The sequence below is a fragment of the Phytophthora cinnamomi genome (assembly GCF_018691715.1).
Source record: "Phytophthora cinnamomi strain GKB4 chromosome Unknown Contig38, whole genome shotgun sequence".
Taxonomy (NCBI): Eukaryota; Oomycota; class Peronosporomycetes; order Peronosporales; family Peronosporaceae; genus Phytophthora; species Phytophthora cinnamomi.
In genome coordinates, this window is record NW_027150971.1 from 1,744,025 (window position 1) to 1,762,545 (window position 18,521).

An 18,521-nucleotide genomic window follows, 5' to 3' on the forward strand; every position below is an offset into this window, starting at 1 on the left:
CCATCGCTGGCGCTGCAATGCAGGGCTTGGCCCATAGTCTACCGGTAGCATGCAGGTCGTTGCTGATGCATCCGCTCGCGGCACATTCCTTGCTGGTGGGCTATGGCAGAGGAGTGGTAACTGCGCACAAAATTCCGGCGCGACGTTTCCTGGTGAGGTGCTCGCGTCTCGAGTCGAGCATCATGTCAAGCCTGCAGGCCTGCAGCCTGCAGGTGCCGCCGCGAAGGAGTATCGCAGGATGGTAGAGCGTCCATCTCGTTCCGCGAACTTGCCCGCAGCCGCGAGTCGAGGCGCCCCACGCTCGATCATCGACTCGACGGCGCTGATGCCTCAGCCCGACACAGCGCCAACCCAACCGGACACCTCGACGCCGCCGCGGCCATGGCCGCAAGTGGCTCCGCAGACTGCGCAATGACTGGCGGCGGCGCAAATCCCCGCGTTAACATCGAGGTCGGAGCTTTCCAAGCAGCAGGCCGTGATCCACGCGCAGGCTTCGATATTTTCGTGGCCCGCCTACGCCGCGCTGTCAGCGGCGGGCGCTGGCTCCGACGGCTCTGCCAAGCGAGACGCGCGAGCTGATTCTCACTTCTCGATCGCCGGCGCCGAGCGCACACACGTATCCCCTTTCGCCCAGTTAGTCCCCAGCCAGCATGGCCACCGAAACCACCCCGCTGCGCGGCGAGCAGTACGCCTCGGACGCCCAGAAGCGCAAGCGCATCGTGGGCATCACGGGCGCCGTCGTGGTGCTCGCGGCCATCGTCGTCGTGCTGTGGCTCACGCTCAGCGGCCACAGCTCCAAGTCCTCCGAGGTGGCGGTGCAGGCCACGCCCGAGCCCACCCCCGCCCCCGCCCTGCGCACGGAGCCGCCCGTCGCCATCACCGAGGCGCCTACTGAGGCTCCGGCCACGGAAGCTCCGGCCACGGAAGCTCCGGCTCAGCCGCCCGCTGAGGCCCCGGCCGAGCAGCCCGCCCCCGCTGAGCAGCAGCCCGCTGCTGAGGCCCAGCCCGTGCCCGCCGCCGAGCCCGTCCCTGTGGCCGAGCCCCAGCCGGCTCCGGAGCAGCCCGCCGACGCTCAACCGGCCGACGCTCAACCGGCCGACGCTCAGCCGGCTCAGCCTGCCGACGCCGCCCCTCAAGAGCAGCCTGCTGCGGAGCCGGCACCGGCCGCTCCCCAGGAGCAGCCTGCAGCTCAGCCCGAGCCTGCCGACGCGCAGCCTGTGGACCAGCCCGCCCAGTAAACTTTGGGTCGCTGGACGCTCCGTGCCCTGCAAGCGCTGCCAACTTGGTGGCGCTGCATGGCTCTAGCTGTCGCCCTGGTCTAGTTCACAGCCTAATTGCACCACCTCCTTATAATGCCATTTTTGCCGTGCCTTCTTCCGTGGGCGTCGTGTCTAAGCTTGCGTGGGTGGTACTGTGCCCGAGGGACCGCTGCCGGCCGCTCTTCACATGAATGGAAGCCCCAGACCGTCTGCCATGAGCAAGCGCTCCCACCAACGTCCATGGCGCTCAACTCGACTCGACCGGAGCTGCTGCTAGGTTTGACATAACAGAGATTTGCATGCGACAGGGTACGCACGTGTACCAAGCAGAAAACTGAAGACCGCGACAGTCTCCGCAGTGCTGACACGTACACTACAGCCCGCCTTTGAATCCAGCCGAACGGCGACAGGATGAACACGCGCGGCCATTGTCAAAGATTGCTACCGATTGCTATCGACGCGAAGCCATGGCGACCGAGACCGATTTCTGGACAAACACCCGGAATTTGAAGGAAGGGGCGAGGGATATGCAAGTCACTACGACGTCCCTGCAGCGACAAGCGAGAACGTTATCGTAGAGAAGAAGAGCGCTACGATTCGTGTCAACCTCCAGGGCATCGCCATTGGCAACGGACTGGTAACTCAGGTGGGTAAGTATCCGTCGTAACACCAACACAAATGCTGCTCACAGAGCTAACCTCTAGGAATTTTGATTCGTGTAGATGCCACACACGTTGGATATGGCAACCAAGAATTCGTACAATATCAACCTCTTGAACCCTAGCGAACTGGCAAATGCGAAGGAAGCACAACCAGTGTGCCAAGAAGTACAGAACGTATGCCAGTCGAACAGCAGCGCTTGTACAGGCTCCGCACGTTATTGCTCAAGCTCGCTGTTACCGGTGCCGGTAGATGCCAGCGATGGATCACACCGCAAGACATGCGACTCGAGCAATCCAGCCGAGTGCTACAGCACGACTAGAGTGACCAAGTTGAACATCATTGACGCCGGATCGGTTCGCTCGTCCCAGAACCAATTTACCTTCCTTCGGGTCTATAAGTCTGGCCACTTGGTGTCTAAAGATCAACCGGAAGTCGCGCTCCTTTAGAACCAACGGCCTGTAATTAAAAGACACATTGATTGACTAACGTCGTAGGCAAAGAAAGTTGAAAAAACATCTTTCACCAAAGTATGGTTTCTTTTCCCGCAAAGTTTTCGGCCAGTCTAAAATCTATTACCTGAGTAACATGGTGAGACTAAATTGTGTGATGGTTGGCGTGCAAGGGAACGTCTTCCACGTGGACGTGGACGAAAGTGAGCTGGTGTCGGGTTTGAAGGGCGCGATCAAGAAAGAGATGCCAGACACCGTCAAGTGCGAAGCAGACAAACTGCAGCTCTTCCTGGCTATGAAGGAAGACAGTACGCGCTCGGGGTCCGAAGAGTGGCTAGAGGCTGACTCTGGTGATGTGGAGAAGCTCAAGCAGGGAGAGAAGACTGCTGCCATTGAAGCGCTGATGGGAAAGCAGAAGGTATCCATCCAGGAGGGAGCCGTTGAGGACATTTTGGCCGGTACGAGACCGCTATTCACGAATCAAGTCCATGTGTTAGTCGTACCAACGGAAGATGAAGTTGAGTCGGACAGCGAGACTGAACCATCGGCAAGGACCCGGCAACTCCAGTTTCTAGACAAGCTGACCACGGACAAGAAGCGCAAGCGATACTGTCATTCAGAGATGAACAGGAACCAGGGGTGAGGACTTCTGGAGGCCTTCGAGCTCACGGTAAAACCTATTGGCACAATTCACGCTGAGGTTGCTACGGTTGACCCATTCGACTGGGAGAGCGCCGTTCTTAAAGATGGACAAGAAATCGTGCTAACCGAAGAGCAGCAACGTGGAAGATATCGGGAATACCTGGAACGCAACATTGGTGCTGTGCTCAAGGAGAACAGACTTTGTGTGATTGGAGTTGACGAAGGCGAAAATATCCTCAGTGTCGACGTCCCAAAGCTTGGCATCGAGCTCCAAGGACGCACGGATCTCCTCGTATTGAGTGATATCATAGAGGAAGACCCACTCAGTTTGATGTACTTGCCCGAAGTGAAAATGCTGATAGAAGTGAAGAGAGAAGTTGTAGCAGTCTCCGACTTCCAAGCATTTTCAGAGCTGATCGCTCTAGATCTTCTCTCTGAGGACCCGTGATGGTTCTGATTACAGACTTGAACCAACACTGGACGTTCTTCTGGGTCTCCAAGAAGAGCAACGATTCCGAGTGCATATGCAAAGGGACCACGAGAACCCCAGGCGAGGCCTTCCAGGTGATCCGAAAGCTGCTGGCACTGTCTTCGACTTCTTCAGAGGACGACCTCCCATACTTCCGCCAACCCGTGAAGCGACTGAAGCTACGGCAATCGTGGGTGTCTCCAGCAATACTTCGACTTCGCACGTGTGTCAGGCCTCGACGTTGAGTTGGCTCGTGCAGTCGCCGACCACCTCGTGCGATCAATGCCGGGGTATAGCTACGCTAACGAGCGATTCGAGGTGGCGGACAAAGACCATGGTGCTGTGCTCTTGAGATGTACTCGAGTCGCACCTGTCACCAGAACTCGAGGTAAAGCACTTCAACTTCAAAGTTGAAGTGCTAGGTGTAGGGCAATCACATTCTCCCTATCCAATTACCGTCCGACGCAGATCTGAATCTCATAACTTATATATTTTCACTCTTGGATCTGATCAGCAAAATGCGGCGGACGTCCGAGCTGACGCCGCTGGTGGCGGAGGGCGCGCGCGCGCCCCGCCTCTCAGGCCCCGCGCGCTTTGTGCGCCGCTCCGCCACGCGCTCTTCGCTGCTGGTGACCGCGGGCGTGGCGCTGCTGCTCACGCTCGCGTTCGTGGTGCACCAGGACGCGACGCTATCAAGTGTGAAGAACCTCAAGGGCGTCGCGAACAACTATGAGAGACCCCAAGACTTCTTCTGCGGGATTACGAATCACGAGACGGGGTATATAAAATTACCAAACAAGAAGGACGACCACTACTTCTACTGGTTCGTCGAGTCGCGCAGCAGCCCGCAGAAGGACCCTTTGGTGCTCTGGCTCACGGGCGGACCCGGCTGCTCCAGCATGATGGCCCTCCTGGCCGAAAATGGTCCATGTCACGTGCAGCCGGATCTGTCCACCAGGACGAACCCGCACTCGTGGAACGGACAGGCCAATGTTATTTGGCTGGACCAGCCCACGGGCGTGGGCTACTCGTACGGCCCCAAGGTGGACTACGACTCCGGGGAGCTCAACGTGGCCGAGAACATCTACTGGTTCCTGCAGGAGTTCCTCAAGAAGCACCCAGATCTGGCCGACCGGGAGCTCTTCGTCACCGGGGAGAGCTACGGCGGACACTATGTGCCTGCCACCGCCAGCCACATCATGAAGGCGAACATGCTGCGGCACTCGGGTTCCGAGACTTTCCATATCAATCTGGCGGGTATTGCAGTCGGCAACGGACTCACGGACCCGGCGGTGCAGTACCAGCACAGCGTCGACATGGCCTTCAACTCGTACAACGTGTCGCTGCTGGATGAGCAGGGGATCGACGACATGCGCAAGGCGCAGCCAGTGTGCCATGAGTTGATCCTAAGGTGCGAGAAGGAGCGCTCGACGTGTTTCGATGCCATGGAGTTCTGCTTTGGAGCGCTGGAAGGACCCTACCTCCAGTCGGGACGCAACCCGTACGACATCCGCGAGCCGTGTGCGGAGGTGGACGTCATGAAGTGCTTCGACTTTGATCATATTGACGAGTACTTGAACTTGCCGGCTGTTCTGGCCGAGCTCGGTGTCGACGTGCACAAGTCAAAGCCGTGGCGCGAGTGCGATGCAACGGTGGGGGCGGGCTTCGTGTTCGACGAAATGGTCTCCTCCGCCAACGACGTGAAGCTGCTTCTGGATTCAGGCGTACGCGTGCTGATCTACGCCGGTGATGCCGACCTCATGTGCAACTGGGTGGGGAATCAGGCGTGGGTGATGGCACTGGAGTGGAGCGGCAAAACGGAGTTTAATAGCGCATCGAACCGTCCGTTTGCTACGTCCGAGAACCTGGATGCTGGTCGTGTTCGCGCTTTCGAGAACTTGGCGTTTATCCGTGTTTTCAACTCCGGCCACATGGTGCCGAAGGATCAACCTGCGGTCTCGTTTGAGATGATTAACAAGTTCTTCCAAAACGAGGAGTTCTGAGTGTGAACGATCAAAATGGGGAGAGAGAGAGAGAGAGAGAGACATTATGTGAAAAATACCAAGAGCCTTGTTGATACGCTTCCCTTGCTGTTGTTGGACTTCCTCAAGTAGTTCTCGTAGTTTTCCGAGAAGGTATCGCAACAGTATAAGTACGAGCGCGGCAGCCACCCTACTACTCCACGCGCGCATGCTTGCTATCACCAACATTGTCACCTCCACTGTTGTTTCCATGCTTCAGCAAGCTACTCAGCTCTACCTTGTACTGTTGCAGTTTCTGTTGGCACTCCGTGTACCTGCTGCGGGTCTTCGTGATTGTCACAATCACATTCCTGTTTTTCGAGCTCGCTTCCATCTCGAACGAGGCGTTGATTTGATTGTTGCGCATCCAATTCGCCGCGCAGTTCTGTGCGTCTTGAAGCCCTTTGAATTTGTGCACACTTTTTGTCATTTTCATGGAGTCAGCGGGACCTCGAAGAAACGCCTGCACCTTGGCGTTATTTGCGAACTCAGCGTCTTTCATCTCCCACGAGAAGGGCTTGTCTAAGGTTTTTATTTGGCCTTTAAGCCACTCCGTCCGCTTCGACACCATTGAAGCTAGCACGGGATATCTCTCGTTTGTTGGGTCCATATCGCGAATAGACTGCGAAATAGACGCAGCAACGTACTTGAGCACGCTTGCATCCATTTTCTCGAAGGAGTTCACGACCGAGTCGAAGATACCTTTGTCTTCGCAACGGATAGCGTGCTCCCACAGCAGCTCAACTGGGCCGTTCAAGCACAGATTATCCCCTGCAAAAAGTGCCGCCTTGTCCACGGCAAGTTTGAGCAGTGCTTGCTTGGCTGTTCCGTTATCCAGACCGGCTACAACTTCCAGAGTCATATCAAGATTTGGCGCGCCATTAATGTTTTCACGCCACAATACATACGTTCCTAAGGTCTTTAAAATGGCTTGACCAATGTCGCCCCAGTCAAAGGCACGAACAATCGAGATGTTAGGTGGGATTAGACTTTCGTTGTCTTCCAGGCCGTCCAAATCAGGACAAAATTTCGTGAAAAAGAAGTTCACAAGTTCAGAGTCACTAGCAGCGACTAGGAGGTCGCACAACGTCCGACAAAATCTGACAGAAACGACACCACGCTCGTTGGAGCCTGAGAACTTTTTCAGTGCTTTAAGCCTTTCCTTGAGGTCTTCCATAAACTCACGAAGTAGCGTAGCATCAGTTGAGCTGTCAACATGCAGAAGCTCAACGGCGACATCTTCTGGCATGAATTCCAACGTTTTCGCCGTGTGTACTACGGCAGGCCACGCGATAATCGCGTACGTACAGTACACCGTGCTTTGTGTGGGGCCCTCATTACCTGTGTACCCCCCAGACTTCCATATTCCGTGTGGCATCCACAAGTCAAAAAGCGCCTCTTGACAAGGATTGAGGAAATTTAACGTTGCCGACATATTTCTTGTGGAGCCTAAGGCTTCCCCAGTCAATGAGTACCAGGTGATGGAGTTCAAATGCCCTGATACACGCCTGCCTCCATAATCCGAGTAGTAGGAAACATCATGGGACAGTTTTGCAATAAAAAGCTTCAGCTGCTTGTCGATAGGAACGACAGAGTTTGCACCCTCGAGTATTTCAATTCTTGCACGGTCGATACCTTTGAACGCTGTGAAGCCCAAATCCACGATACTTTTCTCCGTGTAGTTGTGATCTAGTAAAAGCGCGAACGAATCATCCTCTTCAGGATCCATGCTAATAATCGCCTGAGCCAGTTCTTCAATCAGGCTGTCATCGTGATACCTTTTGAGACTGCGCATCGTTTTCGGCAAGCATATCGAGTATACTAGAACCAGTCGGTACCCCTTGGTCACCTTCTCCACGGCATGTTCGGAGTCTGCATAATGGACTGCATAATGAGGCATGTAGGCCGCTGTCCCATCCGCCTTCCCAAAATCATGACGATATCGTACTTCCCCAGTACGATACACTACGTGGTCACCACCTTCATGCAGACTCGGCAATTGAATCACCAGCGTCGCAGTCATACCGTCCTCTTTCTCAGTATCCTGGTGTCTAGGTTGTGCCCAAACGGAGATTTGTCACAACAAGCAATTAACTTATCGGCTTGATCTGTGGTAATCGGAACCGGAATTGACCCCACTCCATCCACAAACAACCCCGGTGTTGATGGTAAAGCGGCTGCAGGTCCACCAAAGGAGAACTCGCCCGCTTTCTCGTCAGATCGAGCAAGTACCTTGTTAATTTGTAGGCATCCAGCTCCACTTGGAATTGGTACATCTTCTGCCTCCCCAGTGCTACCAAAAGGCCACTCATTATCGTTGAAATCGTTCACGTCGCCATCACCCTCCTCCATCTCGCCTTCTTGCTAACTGGAACTTACTACTTGGTAAGACAATTCGAAAGTGACTTGCGTAGTGGTTTGGTAAGAAAGATCTCGGCCGGTCTCATTCAATCAGTCACCCCACCACACTTTCAAATTTTCATTTTTTAAGAAAATGAGAAATAAAAAAAGATGTCGAACGAAGACTGATAAACGAAGTGGCACCGTGACCGCATCTAAACAAGGTACGATTGAGTAGGGTATCATTTTCCCACTTCATCGATATTTTGCTGAATTGTGATCAGCTCTTGAGATCGCCAAGGTGCACGTAAAGTATAGGCAACGCAACTTAAATGATCACTGTGCGAGACTAATTCCGCAAACACACAAGCTTGGGTTACCCCATAACTGGAAATAGTGTGGTAGTATCAATGATGAGCCTGGACATTGTTGCAACTTTACAACTAATACGAATATATGAAGTCATGCTGGTTAACGCAAGCTTATAATTGTGGTTTTGGGCCCTGAAGTATCGAGTCCCAACACAGAGCTTTATAAGCGGCTGTTTGCACGCCGCGACACCTGATGATTTAGCCAAGTGGCTGGTGGCGTTCTCTGTCAGGCGTGACTCTCAGCACACCGGTTCATTTAGCAGAAATATTAGACAGCGCCCAATCACACAGACCAGGCACAATGTCACTTCCTCATTCCATACGGTATTTGGAGACACTGTTTCTTGTCGAACATGATGCAGAAACAACGCAGTTTCAAAGTCGTCCACTGCTGCCAGTGGCCGGAGACATACAATCCTGAGGGCGGTGCGTGTGCAGCGACTTTACTTGCCAATTCCTGGTCGCAGCTGCGAAACGCATTGCCGTTGTAGCACAAACGTGAAAGTGGCTGCGATGCAGCCACTTTATCGTATCGAGCACACCAGAACGAACTGCTGTATTTATTGCATCGGCGGTGCATCCTTCAGTTCGACTGTAACGTAACTACACGACGAGATCACGTTGTTCATCTGCCGCTGCATTATCCATCGCACCAGTCGCAATACCGGCGCTAGTATGCTCATGACGCCCACGCCCATTGTGTCGCATCGAGACTACTGCTGCCTCGAGGTGAAGGACAATATCGTGGACTCGTTCGGCAACGAGATGTACATTCGCATCCTCAATTCGATCGAGATCAACGAGTGCCCGTCGCTTGAGAATTCACATGGACTCGTGCGAGCAAAGATCCTCGCTGGGTACATGTACTGTACTGATCGCGCCGAGCCCAATGTAGTGCGAGTACATCACGTGGCGCGGTTCGATCCTGGAGGCTACTTCCCCTCGCAGTGGGCTTTCAAGACAGCTGAGTCACAACTGGTGAACTGCATCGTGCAAATTCGCCACTTCACGACTTCAAAGTATCCCAGAGCTACTGCGGTATCCATTGCTTGAGTACTACAAGTGAAGCTCGTGTGCGTTTGCAGCCACTTTACGGCGTCCAACCGTCCATACACCGCAGCGGCTTCCATCGCTCCGGCGGTGGATATATTGTAGTGGGCATGTAGCAACTCCATCATCTCAATGTGACCGGCGGCAGCCGCTTAAATCATGGCAAGCGGCGTACACCCTTCCGATCTGTTGTCATGGAGCCATTTGGCCACCTCGAAGTCGTTATTGGCAGCCTTTCCCGGCTGCCTGCAGCATTGTTTCATTCGTAACTGGGCACGCTTGGTGGTCGTCTCCAGGCATAATGCCCCAAGAGATACTTCGCACCCTCCAAATGTCCATTGAAAGCGGCTGCGTGAGAGAGAGACTGGCCTCGCCACCGAGGGAAGTTGTGGCAGCTAGAGCATCTTCATCGGCATCTTCTTCATCCGTATGAAGACAGCCGCCCCCTGGCTCACGGTTGATAACCAGCGGACGATACCCGAATGCCCGTTTTCAGTAGCACTCCAGTACCGTTTGCGGCTTGCGGTAAATACGTCTGAAGCATTTTAAAACAGCTTTTGGCGACAACTTCAAGAAGCGCACCTCTTTTCAGGAGAGAGATGTCAATTTCCTCTTCCGGCCATCTCGCTAGCTCCACATCACCACTTGTCACTATGGCAGACATGGTGCACAGTACCGCCTTGGTATTATATCTCTCTGGAAACAACCACTTTGATGATATTTGAATGATCGCTTTTGTCTGCTTCAATTGTATCCCCCCCCACCTTCAGCAAAGGATAGATGGAAATATCAATATTAATTAGCACGGTTTGATTGGTAATGAAGCACTTACGCAGAGGGGAAATTAAATCCGCTCTGATCTTCACATCCATGTTGTGACTTCACTTCAAGCGAGCCATCTTGTTGCCACCGTAGTTGGCCTCTCCACCTGAGTATTCCAGTAATTTCGCTAGCTCCTCCTTGTACTGTTTCAACGTTTGCTGGCTCTCACCAAACCACTTGCGTGTCTTCGTAATTGTCACCACGGCATTAGCATTAATCGCACCTGCCTTCATCTTGAACGAAGCACCGACTTGCCCTTCACGCGTCCATCTACCAACGCAGTTACTGGCATCTTGGAATCCCTCGAACTTGTGCACTCCCTCCGTAATCGTCATCGTCACAGCAGGACCTTGTAAAAACTCTTGCACCTTCGCATTATCCGGGAACTGCGCAAACGGCATCTGCCATGAAAATGGCTTGTCAAGCACATCGATCTGGCTCTTGAGCCAGTCAGTACGCTTCGAGACGAGCAAAGTCAGCAAACTTACTTTCTCGTCGTTGGAATCGACAGCGGTAAAACACTCGAGTGCCTTCTTCAAAAGTGTCGGGATTAGTAGGCTCGGATGAAGTTGCTTGAATTTGTCTGCTACTTTGGCAACGAAGGGGTCATCATTGCTGCCAACTACCCATTTCAGAATGAGTCCAGCGACCGGAGATGAACACAACTCATCTGTAGTGAGTTGTGTCGATTTTTCCATCGCTACTTTGAGTAGAACGTGTTGCGCACCTCTGCCATCCAGGTCATCGAGAATCAGCAGCGCCATCTCCATGCTTGAGTATCCAGTGTCCTTCTCTTTTGATACACACGGGCTCATATCCAAATTCGCTACTAACGCGTCGCCGAAGTCACCCCAGTCAAACTTGCGGGCAATCTTCGTTATTACTGGGATGAGAGCGCCGTTGTCTTTCCGCCTATCGAGCCCCGAACAACACGCCAACGGCTTCTTGTCTTTTGGCCTCGGCTTGTTAATGTAGTAGTCTGCGTTCGCGAAAAAGTCTCGCACGATCTCTGGATCTCCAGCCTCCAATGCCAGCTCGCAAAAAAGCCGGCAGAACTTGATTGAGATGGTACCAGACATAGAGTAGAATTTATCCTCCACCTTGAGCCTCGCGCCCATGTCCTCCATAAATGTGCGAACTTTGGCAGCAGCCACCGGTTTTTGAGCGTAAAACACCTCCATGGCAACGTCGAACGGCATAACTTGCATGGCGTGCTTCGCATGGTTCGCACAAGGCCACGCAATAATTGCGTATCGAGCATACTTGATGTTTTTAGTCGGTCCTTCATTGCCCATGTACCCTCCTTCTTCTTTTTCGATTCCATGAGGAGCCCACATTTGAGACAGCGTTTCTTGCGCAGGGTTTAAAAAGTTGAACGCCGTTGACTTCTTCACTCGTCCAATATTCTCACCCGTGGCGGAGTACCAGCGAATGGATTCCTTGCGCTCACCAGGTTCCCAATCCATGGAGCGATTCATATCATACTCTATTTTGTGTGCCAAACGCGTAATGAACAACCGAAGCTGCTTGGCTGCTGGCACAAGTGCGTTTGCTTCCTCAAGCGTATGAACCCTCACACTGTCGATCCCTTTCAGCGCGCCTGTGCCCAGATTTTGAATACTTTTCGTCATGTATTCATGAGATAGTAGCAGAGCAAACGGCTCCTCATCACCCTCCATGCTGCCTATCAGAGCAGCCAAGTATTCACTGAGAGGCTTGTCGTGAGCTTTCTCGAGGTAGCGCATCGTAGGAGGTAAACAAATAGAGTACACCAAAGCGAGTCGGTACCCCTTCGTCACCTTCTCCAAAGCGTGCTCGACATCCGCATAGTGCACGGCGTAATGAGGAAGAAACGCCGAAGTCCCATCCGCCTTCCCAAAATCGTGGCGGTGTCTCACCTCGCCACCTCGATAAACGACTAAATCGCCCCCGTCGTGAGAGCTGGGTAACTGAATCACCAACATCGCGATCATACCGTCCTCTTTTTCCGTGTCTTGGTGCTTCACAAAGTGTCCTCCTCCACCATACAGCAGCAGCTTGTTCAGAACACATCGAAGTGGGATGTCCTTGTACCCCAACCGGTCGGCGATGGCTTCGCATAATTTCTCGATACCGCTTTGCCATGTCATGTTCTCAAATCTCACTTGTGTTGGCTCGAGCTGCCAGCTCTGACGCACCGCCTCATCCGTCTTGGTCTCGAAATTGTGTCCGAAAGGAGACTTCTTGCACTTTTCGATCAGTTTCTGAGCTTGCTCGGCGGTAATAGGAACAGGGATCGAACCAACTCCATCAACAACTAACCCCGGCGCAGCGGGCAACGTATCAGCCTGTCCCCCAAACGAGTATTCTCCTGCTTGTTCGTCTGTGTGAGACAGAACGTCGCTTATCTGTGCCGCGATGCCCGAAGGAACGGGCACATCGTCGGGCTTACCTTCTCCACCAAATGGCCACTTGCCTTTGGCAAAGTCTTCATCGATCATTATGTTAGATGGCTTCCGCAAGATTCTGAATGGGAAGAGATAAGTACGAGAAAAGAAAAACGACTTTGAGAGAATTTTTCTGAGAAATATCCCAAAATGCTGCAACATTGCTGTTATTTACTACGCGTGGTGTTTTTTTAGCGTTTGGGTCGTGAAAGTCCTCGCTCGCACTCAGGTGCCCGTCTCGCCCAGGTCTCACAGATCCAACCGCGGTCTTCATCGGGATAGTACTTTTCCATGAGCTCTACCAGCTCTTCGTCAAGATAAAGTTCGAGCCTCTCTCCTGATGCGTGCTTATGCGAGAACTTACTCAGTGTTACCATCTTCTACCCGGCTTTGGATCTGTAGTCTCTGCAACACTCCATGCTAAACATCGAGGCACAATTATCGTCAATAAACTTGGACATGAAGGCACGAGCAGCCTTTGTATCCGGAAAGCATGTGAATTCCTTGGATTGTTGGGGCCCTCGCAGGAATCCCTCAACTTCTGGTTCACCTGGAACGATAGCTTCAGGAATGCTCCATGCACCTGGTTTGCCACGATTTACGACCGCAAGCTTCAGATATTCGACTCGAGCGGCCACACGATCAGTGAATGCGTCGCGCTCCCTTGGTGAAAAACCCACGTCGTTGGAGTACCTTTCAAGATGCTCAATCATCAAACCGTAAGGATCTGGGCCTAAGCGCTTTAACACGCCGACGAAACTGTCGAACACTGTAATGTCTGTACAATGGCTCGCACAGTTCCAGAGTAGCTCGATCTCGAAATAATCGCGGACACAGGACGGATCCCAATACTTCGCCTCGTTGAACAGTGACTCTAAAATGCGATTCTGATCGTTGTGGCCAGGTAAACCTCTTGCAAGATGAACCAATGCTTCCAGGGCTTCACAGTCCCTCACACAACCGTAGCACGAACGAAACGGTGATTCAATCACTTCCCACCCGAATCCTTGTACCAAAATGAGAAATGAAGTGTTGATGTCGACGCGACTGCCCGAGCAGAAAATATCAGCTACCTGCTCAAAGAAGAAATGAACAAGTTCCGTATCCTTCATCTCCACCAGCGAATGGCAGACTGCATCAGTCCATTCTGTCACAGCATAGTTTCGTTTCCTGAGCAGTGTGTGCAACGCCACTAAATCATGAGGTGTGAACTGTTTGAGATAAGCAGCAGCTGTGTTATCCCCGCTGAATTTACTGACAATCTCCATTGCCCGCTCGCAAGGAAGCACAAGAACCGCGTGTCGTGAGTATCTTTCCCGTTTAGTTGGCATTGGCGGAACGTCGTAGTAGTCGTGTTCGTGACGCGCGTTCCTCATTCTGTCTTCAAACCTTAGATTCTCTTCTTCGGACGGCATTGTGACGGTGCTGGTAGGTTTTGCCTTTATCCACATTTCTCGAAGAGTCTCACCGTCGGGGTTGAGGTACTCAAGGCGGGGGTCCTCACAGTTCTAACTACCTCTACTAAAGGTCTGGCCTCTCGTACCAAGAGTGTACCAGAGGATGGAGTCCTTGTGTTCTTTGTCCATGCCGTCGTCGTAGTCAGAGTCACCTGTCGCAACTGACTCCACCTCGTGATCCAGTCTGACCGGGAAGAATTGCAACTTGTTGTTTGCTGGCAAGGTGGCATTCAGCTTCTCGATGGTCTAAAGTCTGGAAAGATCGACCCCAGTAAGAGCAGAAGTCCCTACCTCTGTCAACGCCTCGTTATTATAGTCGTTCTTGAGCAATATGGCAACTGCATCAGACGCCTCCAATGCTGGGGAAAGAATATCGCGGACGTCTTGGTCACGGGCGTGTGACGACAAATACGCAAATAATTTCCATATGTGAAAGGAAAATGTCATTGCTGCATGAACTCCACTTTGAGCTCCCTCCACAGTGCATCTAGCCCCAGAAGAAACAACGACGAAGTTTTTCCCGTCTTGCGATTCACGCGGGGATAGTACGTGTCGGCTTTTAGCGCCACCAGGCTCTTCAACAACAATAACCCCGCAATCGGAGGGCGAGTAGGGCACGATCACCCTCGCGTCCGCAGCGTTTTCGCCACTTTCACCCCCTCCACCCTCCAGCACCACGTTACCCTGGCCGTATAGAACCAGGTTATGCGTCGGGTGGTCCATAATTTCGTCATCAGTGAGATGCTGCAGTTCCACGTGACTCGTAACAACTTCCGCCAGCTTGTCTAGGCCTTCCCACCACTCGGAACCCTCTAGCTCCACGAATTTCTCGTGCAGCTCCCAGACATTCGCCTGGGGTTTACTAGCTGGCTCTTTCTCGCATCGAGCAAGTACCTTTCCTGCCTGCTCTTCGTTTAGTGGTAACGTCACAGTTCCAACACCTTCCACCTCTAGTTTTAGGGCGGTTGGAAGTCCTTCCTTTCGCCCAGCGAATGGGAGTTCTGGCTCGGTCTTGAGCAGGGCGTTCGTGAGGATTTCCGCTAGACTCGAGTTGTCTTCAGGACACGGCTTCTCGTCGGGGTCAGCCTTGTCGTAGAACGGCCACGGTTGGCCGCGGAAGATTCGAGCGGGATCTCGTGGGCTAGCGGTGAAGCTGTAGCCTCCATCTTCGTCGTCATCGTTATAGCCATAGACATCGTCGTTATAGCCATAGTCATCGTCGTCATAGTAGTCCATATAATCCAGGTAGCTCTTGTAAGACATGACACAAGGCAACTTCCTATTCCTGAAGGTAGCGGTTGCAATAAAGTATGTACAACCAATGATACCGTCAGCCAACCAGTGTGCGTTTTCAATACGACTCATACAGACAATGGGGGCAAAGTGATTCATTTCGGTTATGGGCCATCATTGTCCTGAGGGTCCTTGCGTGGAAGTCAAGGTGCCGAATGGCAGCCCCAATGGGATGGTGGGCGCGTTGAAAATCCGAAGCGCGCCACAAGCTGGAGCTTTGGAGACTGAAAAGTGCTGCTTGGGTTGCGTAGGGCGAGGTTGTCGCAGGAGGTTCGGTACGGTAACTGATACGAGACCTGCTCACTGCGACGCTCGAACCGAAATGAACCACGATTGCTCGGAAAACTCTGCCTGAGAGGACGCGAGTCGCTCAACGGCTGACCAGAACTGCGGCAGTTTTATCCTCTCGAGTCTTGGCCGACAAGAGCAGTTGGTTCGTTCATTCTCGCTCGTCACTGTTTTTAACGTGCTGTAGAGCTCCCAGCGTCAGACCGTGTCACCAACTATCTGCGTTGCAGTTTGTCCGGCGTTGGGCGTGGACCTATCTATTCATCTCCTCCCGTTGCGGCAGCGCTGCCGTCTTGGTTTTAATAGCGTGGTGTTCTGGAGGATGAGCCAGACGCGTGCGCAAGTATTGCACGCGCTGAAACGTTGGGAAGTCGCTCACAATTGCGCGTGGTACTCGCGACCTGAGGCTCTTGAACCTATGGAGATAATAAGGGTCCGTTCGCTCTAAAATTGATCGCCTTGACCAGTACTGGCAAGACCTTGAAGCTGGCAGCGTTTCGCCCACACTTCGTCGCGTTTGGGCGGCAAGAATAGCTACATGTACTGCATGCAGTACCAAGGGCACGAGTAGGGCACGGCAGATTTGGTTTCACGCGACGCTGTGGTCACTGCTGGAAAGTCTCTTCTCATTGACCAAAACGCCTTTCAGCGCGCACTCGACAGCATGGGGGAGGTCAGCATGAACGGAGATCTCGTCGATACCGACACCGCCCCGGAGGAGAAAGCCCGACCCAAGAAGATCGAATTGGGCTCAAGGCACCGCAATGTCGTGTTCGCCGTGTGCGGTCGACTGCGTCAGCTCGCGCTTGTATCGATCGGCGCCATGGGCCTCTGGCCACTAATGCTTCAACTCATACTTAACCCTCAGAGCGTCTTTGGCGACGGACACGGTGACCGATACGAACAGCTCTCCTACTACGCATTCGAGAACGACCATTACCAAGTGCTGGCCCCGCGCAAACTCGACTGCGGTATTCTCCAGTCGTATTTGTTCACTGGGGCGACACCCACAGCAACAACCGACCTCTTACGCGCAGTTCCTCAGTCGGCTTTCGAGGTCGTCCGCTCCTACGTTGTAAACGAGACAACCGCTTCCACTGCTACGATGCTCTCCGTGAACACGGATATCATCGGTCTTGCGGTGGATAAGAGTGTCTGCTATGGTGGCGTGGACGCTGAAGGTGCCATACAAATCGAAACGTTGTTGAGTGTTCACGATTCCCCAGCATTCGGTGTCGACGGTTCGTGCTTGCAGGGCACCGCTACGCACGTCCGCGCTCGTCTCCAATCGACCGAGTTTTTCGTCCCCGACACCATGGGAGAGCTCAACCCGTCACGCATATCCGGTGCCATGCTGATCGTGTCACTGCTCGATCAGAACCTGAACCCCGTGGAGAGTACATGCTACGATGCAACGCGTGAGTCCCGTTACGCAGAGACCGCAGGCCACTCCGAGTACATTGATCTGGTAACGACGTACTCGAACCAGTTGCTGGTTGCTGCGAACTGTGCAATGTTCAACCTATTTGGTGGGAAGCGAGACACATTGGGATGCGCGTACTCGGCACTCGCAACATCCGGCGCTACGGCTGATCTCAACTCGGACGGAGCCCAGCGCACGTATTCCTACCCAGCGCCGTGGCGCATGATTCAATGCAGCATGTCCGGCGATTGCAGCTCACTGTTGTTCACCCAGGTCTGGCTGGATGAGTGGACTGTTCAGCAAACGACATCCGGCGTAGTACTTCGACACAACTTTGTGAACCAAAAGGTGAACGAGGTGACAGTGGACAGCACGTTTAGTATTCGAATACTGATCAATCTACAGATCTTGGCACTGGTCGTGACGGCGTACCTGACGAGCGCACGCGGCTGGTACAAGCTCAAGTGCACTTTTGTATCTCCCTGGGCAAAGGTGATGAACGTGACGACATTCTGCACCATCGCCAAGGTGGTGCGCAGCAGCTACAACTTCGTCCTGGTTGCTCAAATGGTCCTGGGTATGATGCAGTGGCGCAAGCAGTTGACAATAGACTTACTGGTGGGAGCCGACACGAACCAGGCAGTCCTTCGAGCGTTTGGCTGTGGCACATTGGTCGTGGTGTTGGCGATAAACATCGTCTTCGCGCGTGCAGGGGATCTCAAGATGCAAGAAATGGAGCCAAGTTTTGCTCATGTAGTCGGGTTCCTTGTGTCGATCATCCTGTTTTTGATCAGCCGTACCAAATCGGTGGCGGTGTCAACTCGGGCGTTGCTAGCGACTGGCATGGGTTCGGTCCCAACGAGTGATCTGACCAAGTACTCCGGTTGCCGCGGCTCGACGGTTTGTGCTTTGGAAGCATCGCTGAGTGTGTACAGTGTGGTGCTCATCATAGTAATCGTTGGAGCCTGTTTAATCGGATTGACAGCTCACGCTATGCTGCAAGCCTCGGTTCGAAGCACATCCAAGGTTGGAGCAAGTTCCAAGGTGTATTTTCACGTCCGGGGCCAGCGTCAATCATTGTCTCCCGATATGAACTCGTTCACGCGATTCCTTGACGACCGATCGCGCAATACCGGTCTGTATGACTGCAGCACGGAAATTTACGTTTCGATGCCAGGAGAAGCAGTTATGTCAACGCGTGGGCAATTGGAGGCCTGCGGCTTTGTTCTGGCGTCATCGATTCTCTTCCGGTACCGCGATCTCCCGCTGTTCCTTGTTGCACGCATCCTGCCGATGCAGATTCTCAACTTCTTCAATCTGACTGTGACGACTTATGAGCTGATTCACACCAACAGGACGCTGAACGGAGTTCCGATCGAGTTGGTCGCCGATCAAGTTATCCACACACACTGGTCCAAGCTGAAAGAGGCGCGGCTGGACTGGATCGACGGGTATTTCGGCGGAGATGGCGAAACCTCGTATCGATCTACCTCGACGGATTCGATGAGAAGGCAGTCCGTTCACAAACGAGCGGAGGCAAACATCTAG

At 53.2% G+C, this 18,521-nt stretch overlaps 5 protein-coding genes across 5 annotated transcripts; 4 read left to right on the forward strand and 1 right to left on the reverse strand.

Annotated features, from left to right (window-relative positions):
* Positions 1 to 650: 650 nt before the first annotated feature.
* IUM83_03437 (Zn-finger protein) lies at positions 651 to 1,238 on the forward strand (the record flags this gene model as incomplete). Its single annotated transcript, XM_067927438.1, has 1 exon — positions 651 to 1,238. One exon carries the CDS (start codon positions 651 to 653, stop codon positions 1,236 to 1,238), a length of 588 nt encoding a protein of 195 aa, XP_067791811.1.
* Positions 1,239 to 1,707: 469 nt separating this feature from the next.
* IUM83_03438 (putative serine protease family S10) lies at positions 1,708 to 2,043 on the forward strand (the record flags this gene model as incomplete). The annotated part of the gene is made up of 2 exons (XM_067927439.1): positions 1,708 to 1,909; positions 1,982 to 2,043. 2 exons carry the CDS (start codon positions 1,708 to 1,710, stop codon positions 2,041 to 2,043), a joined length of 264 nt encoding a protein of 87 aa, XP_067791987.1.
* A 1,957-nt stretch (positions 2,044 to 4,000) lies between these two features.
* Positions 4,001 to 9,267, forward strand: IUM83_03439 (putative serine protease family S10; the record flags this gene model as incomplete). The annotated part of the gene is made up of 2 exons (XM_067927440.1): positions 4,001 to 5,206; positions 8,830 to 9,267. 2 exons carry the CDS (start codon positions 4,001 to 4,003, stop codon positions 9,265 to 9,267), a joined length of 1,644 nt encoding a protein of 547 aa, XP_067791810.1.
* Positions 9,268 to 14,412: 5,145 nt separating this feature from the next.
* On the reverse strand, positions 14,413 to 15,232 carry IUM83_03440 (uncharacterized protein; the record flags this gene model as incomplete). The annotated part of the gene is made up of 2 exons (XM_067927441.1): positions 14,413 to 14,456; positions 14,539 to 15,232. The coding sequence occupies 2 exons, from the start codon at positions 15,230 to 15,232 to the stop codon at positions 14,413 to 14,415; spliced, it is 738 nt and encodes a 245-aa protein (XP_067791742.1).
* Positions 15,233 to 16,214: 982 nt separating this feature from the next.
* IUM83_03441 (uncharacterized protein) lies at positions 16,215 to 18,521 on the forward strand (the record flags this gene model as incomplete). Its single annotated transcript, XM_067927442.1, has 1 exon — positions 16,215 to 18,521. The coding sequence occupies one exon, from the start codon at positions 16,215 to 16,217 to the stop codon at positions 18,519 to 18,521; it is 2,307 nt and encodes a 768-aa protein (XP_067791741.1).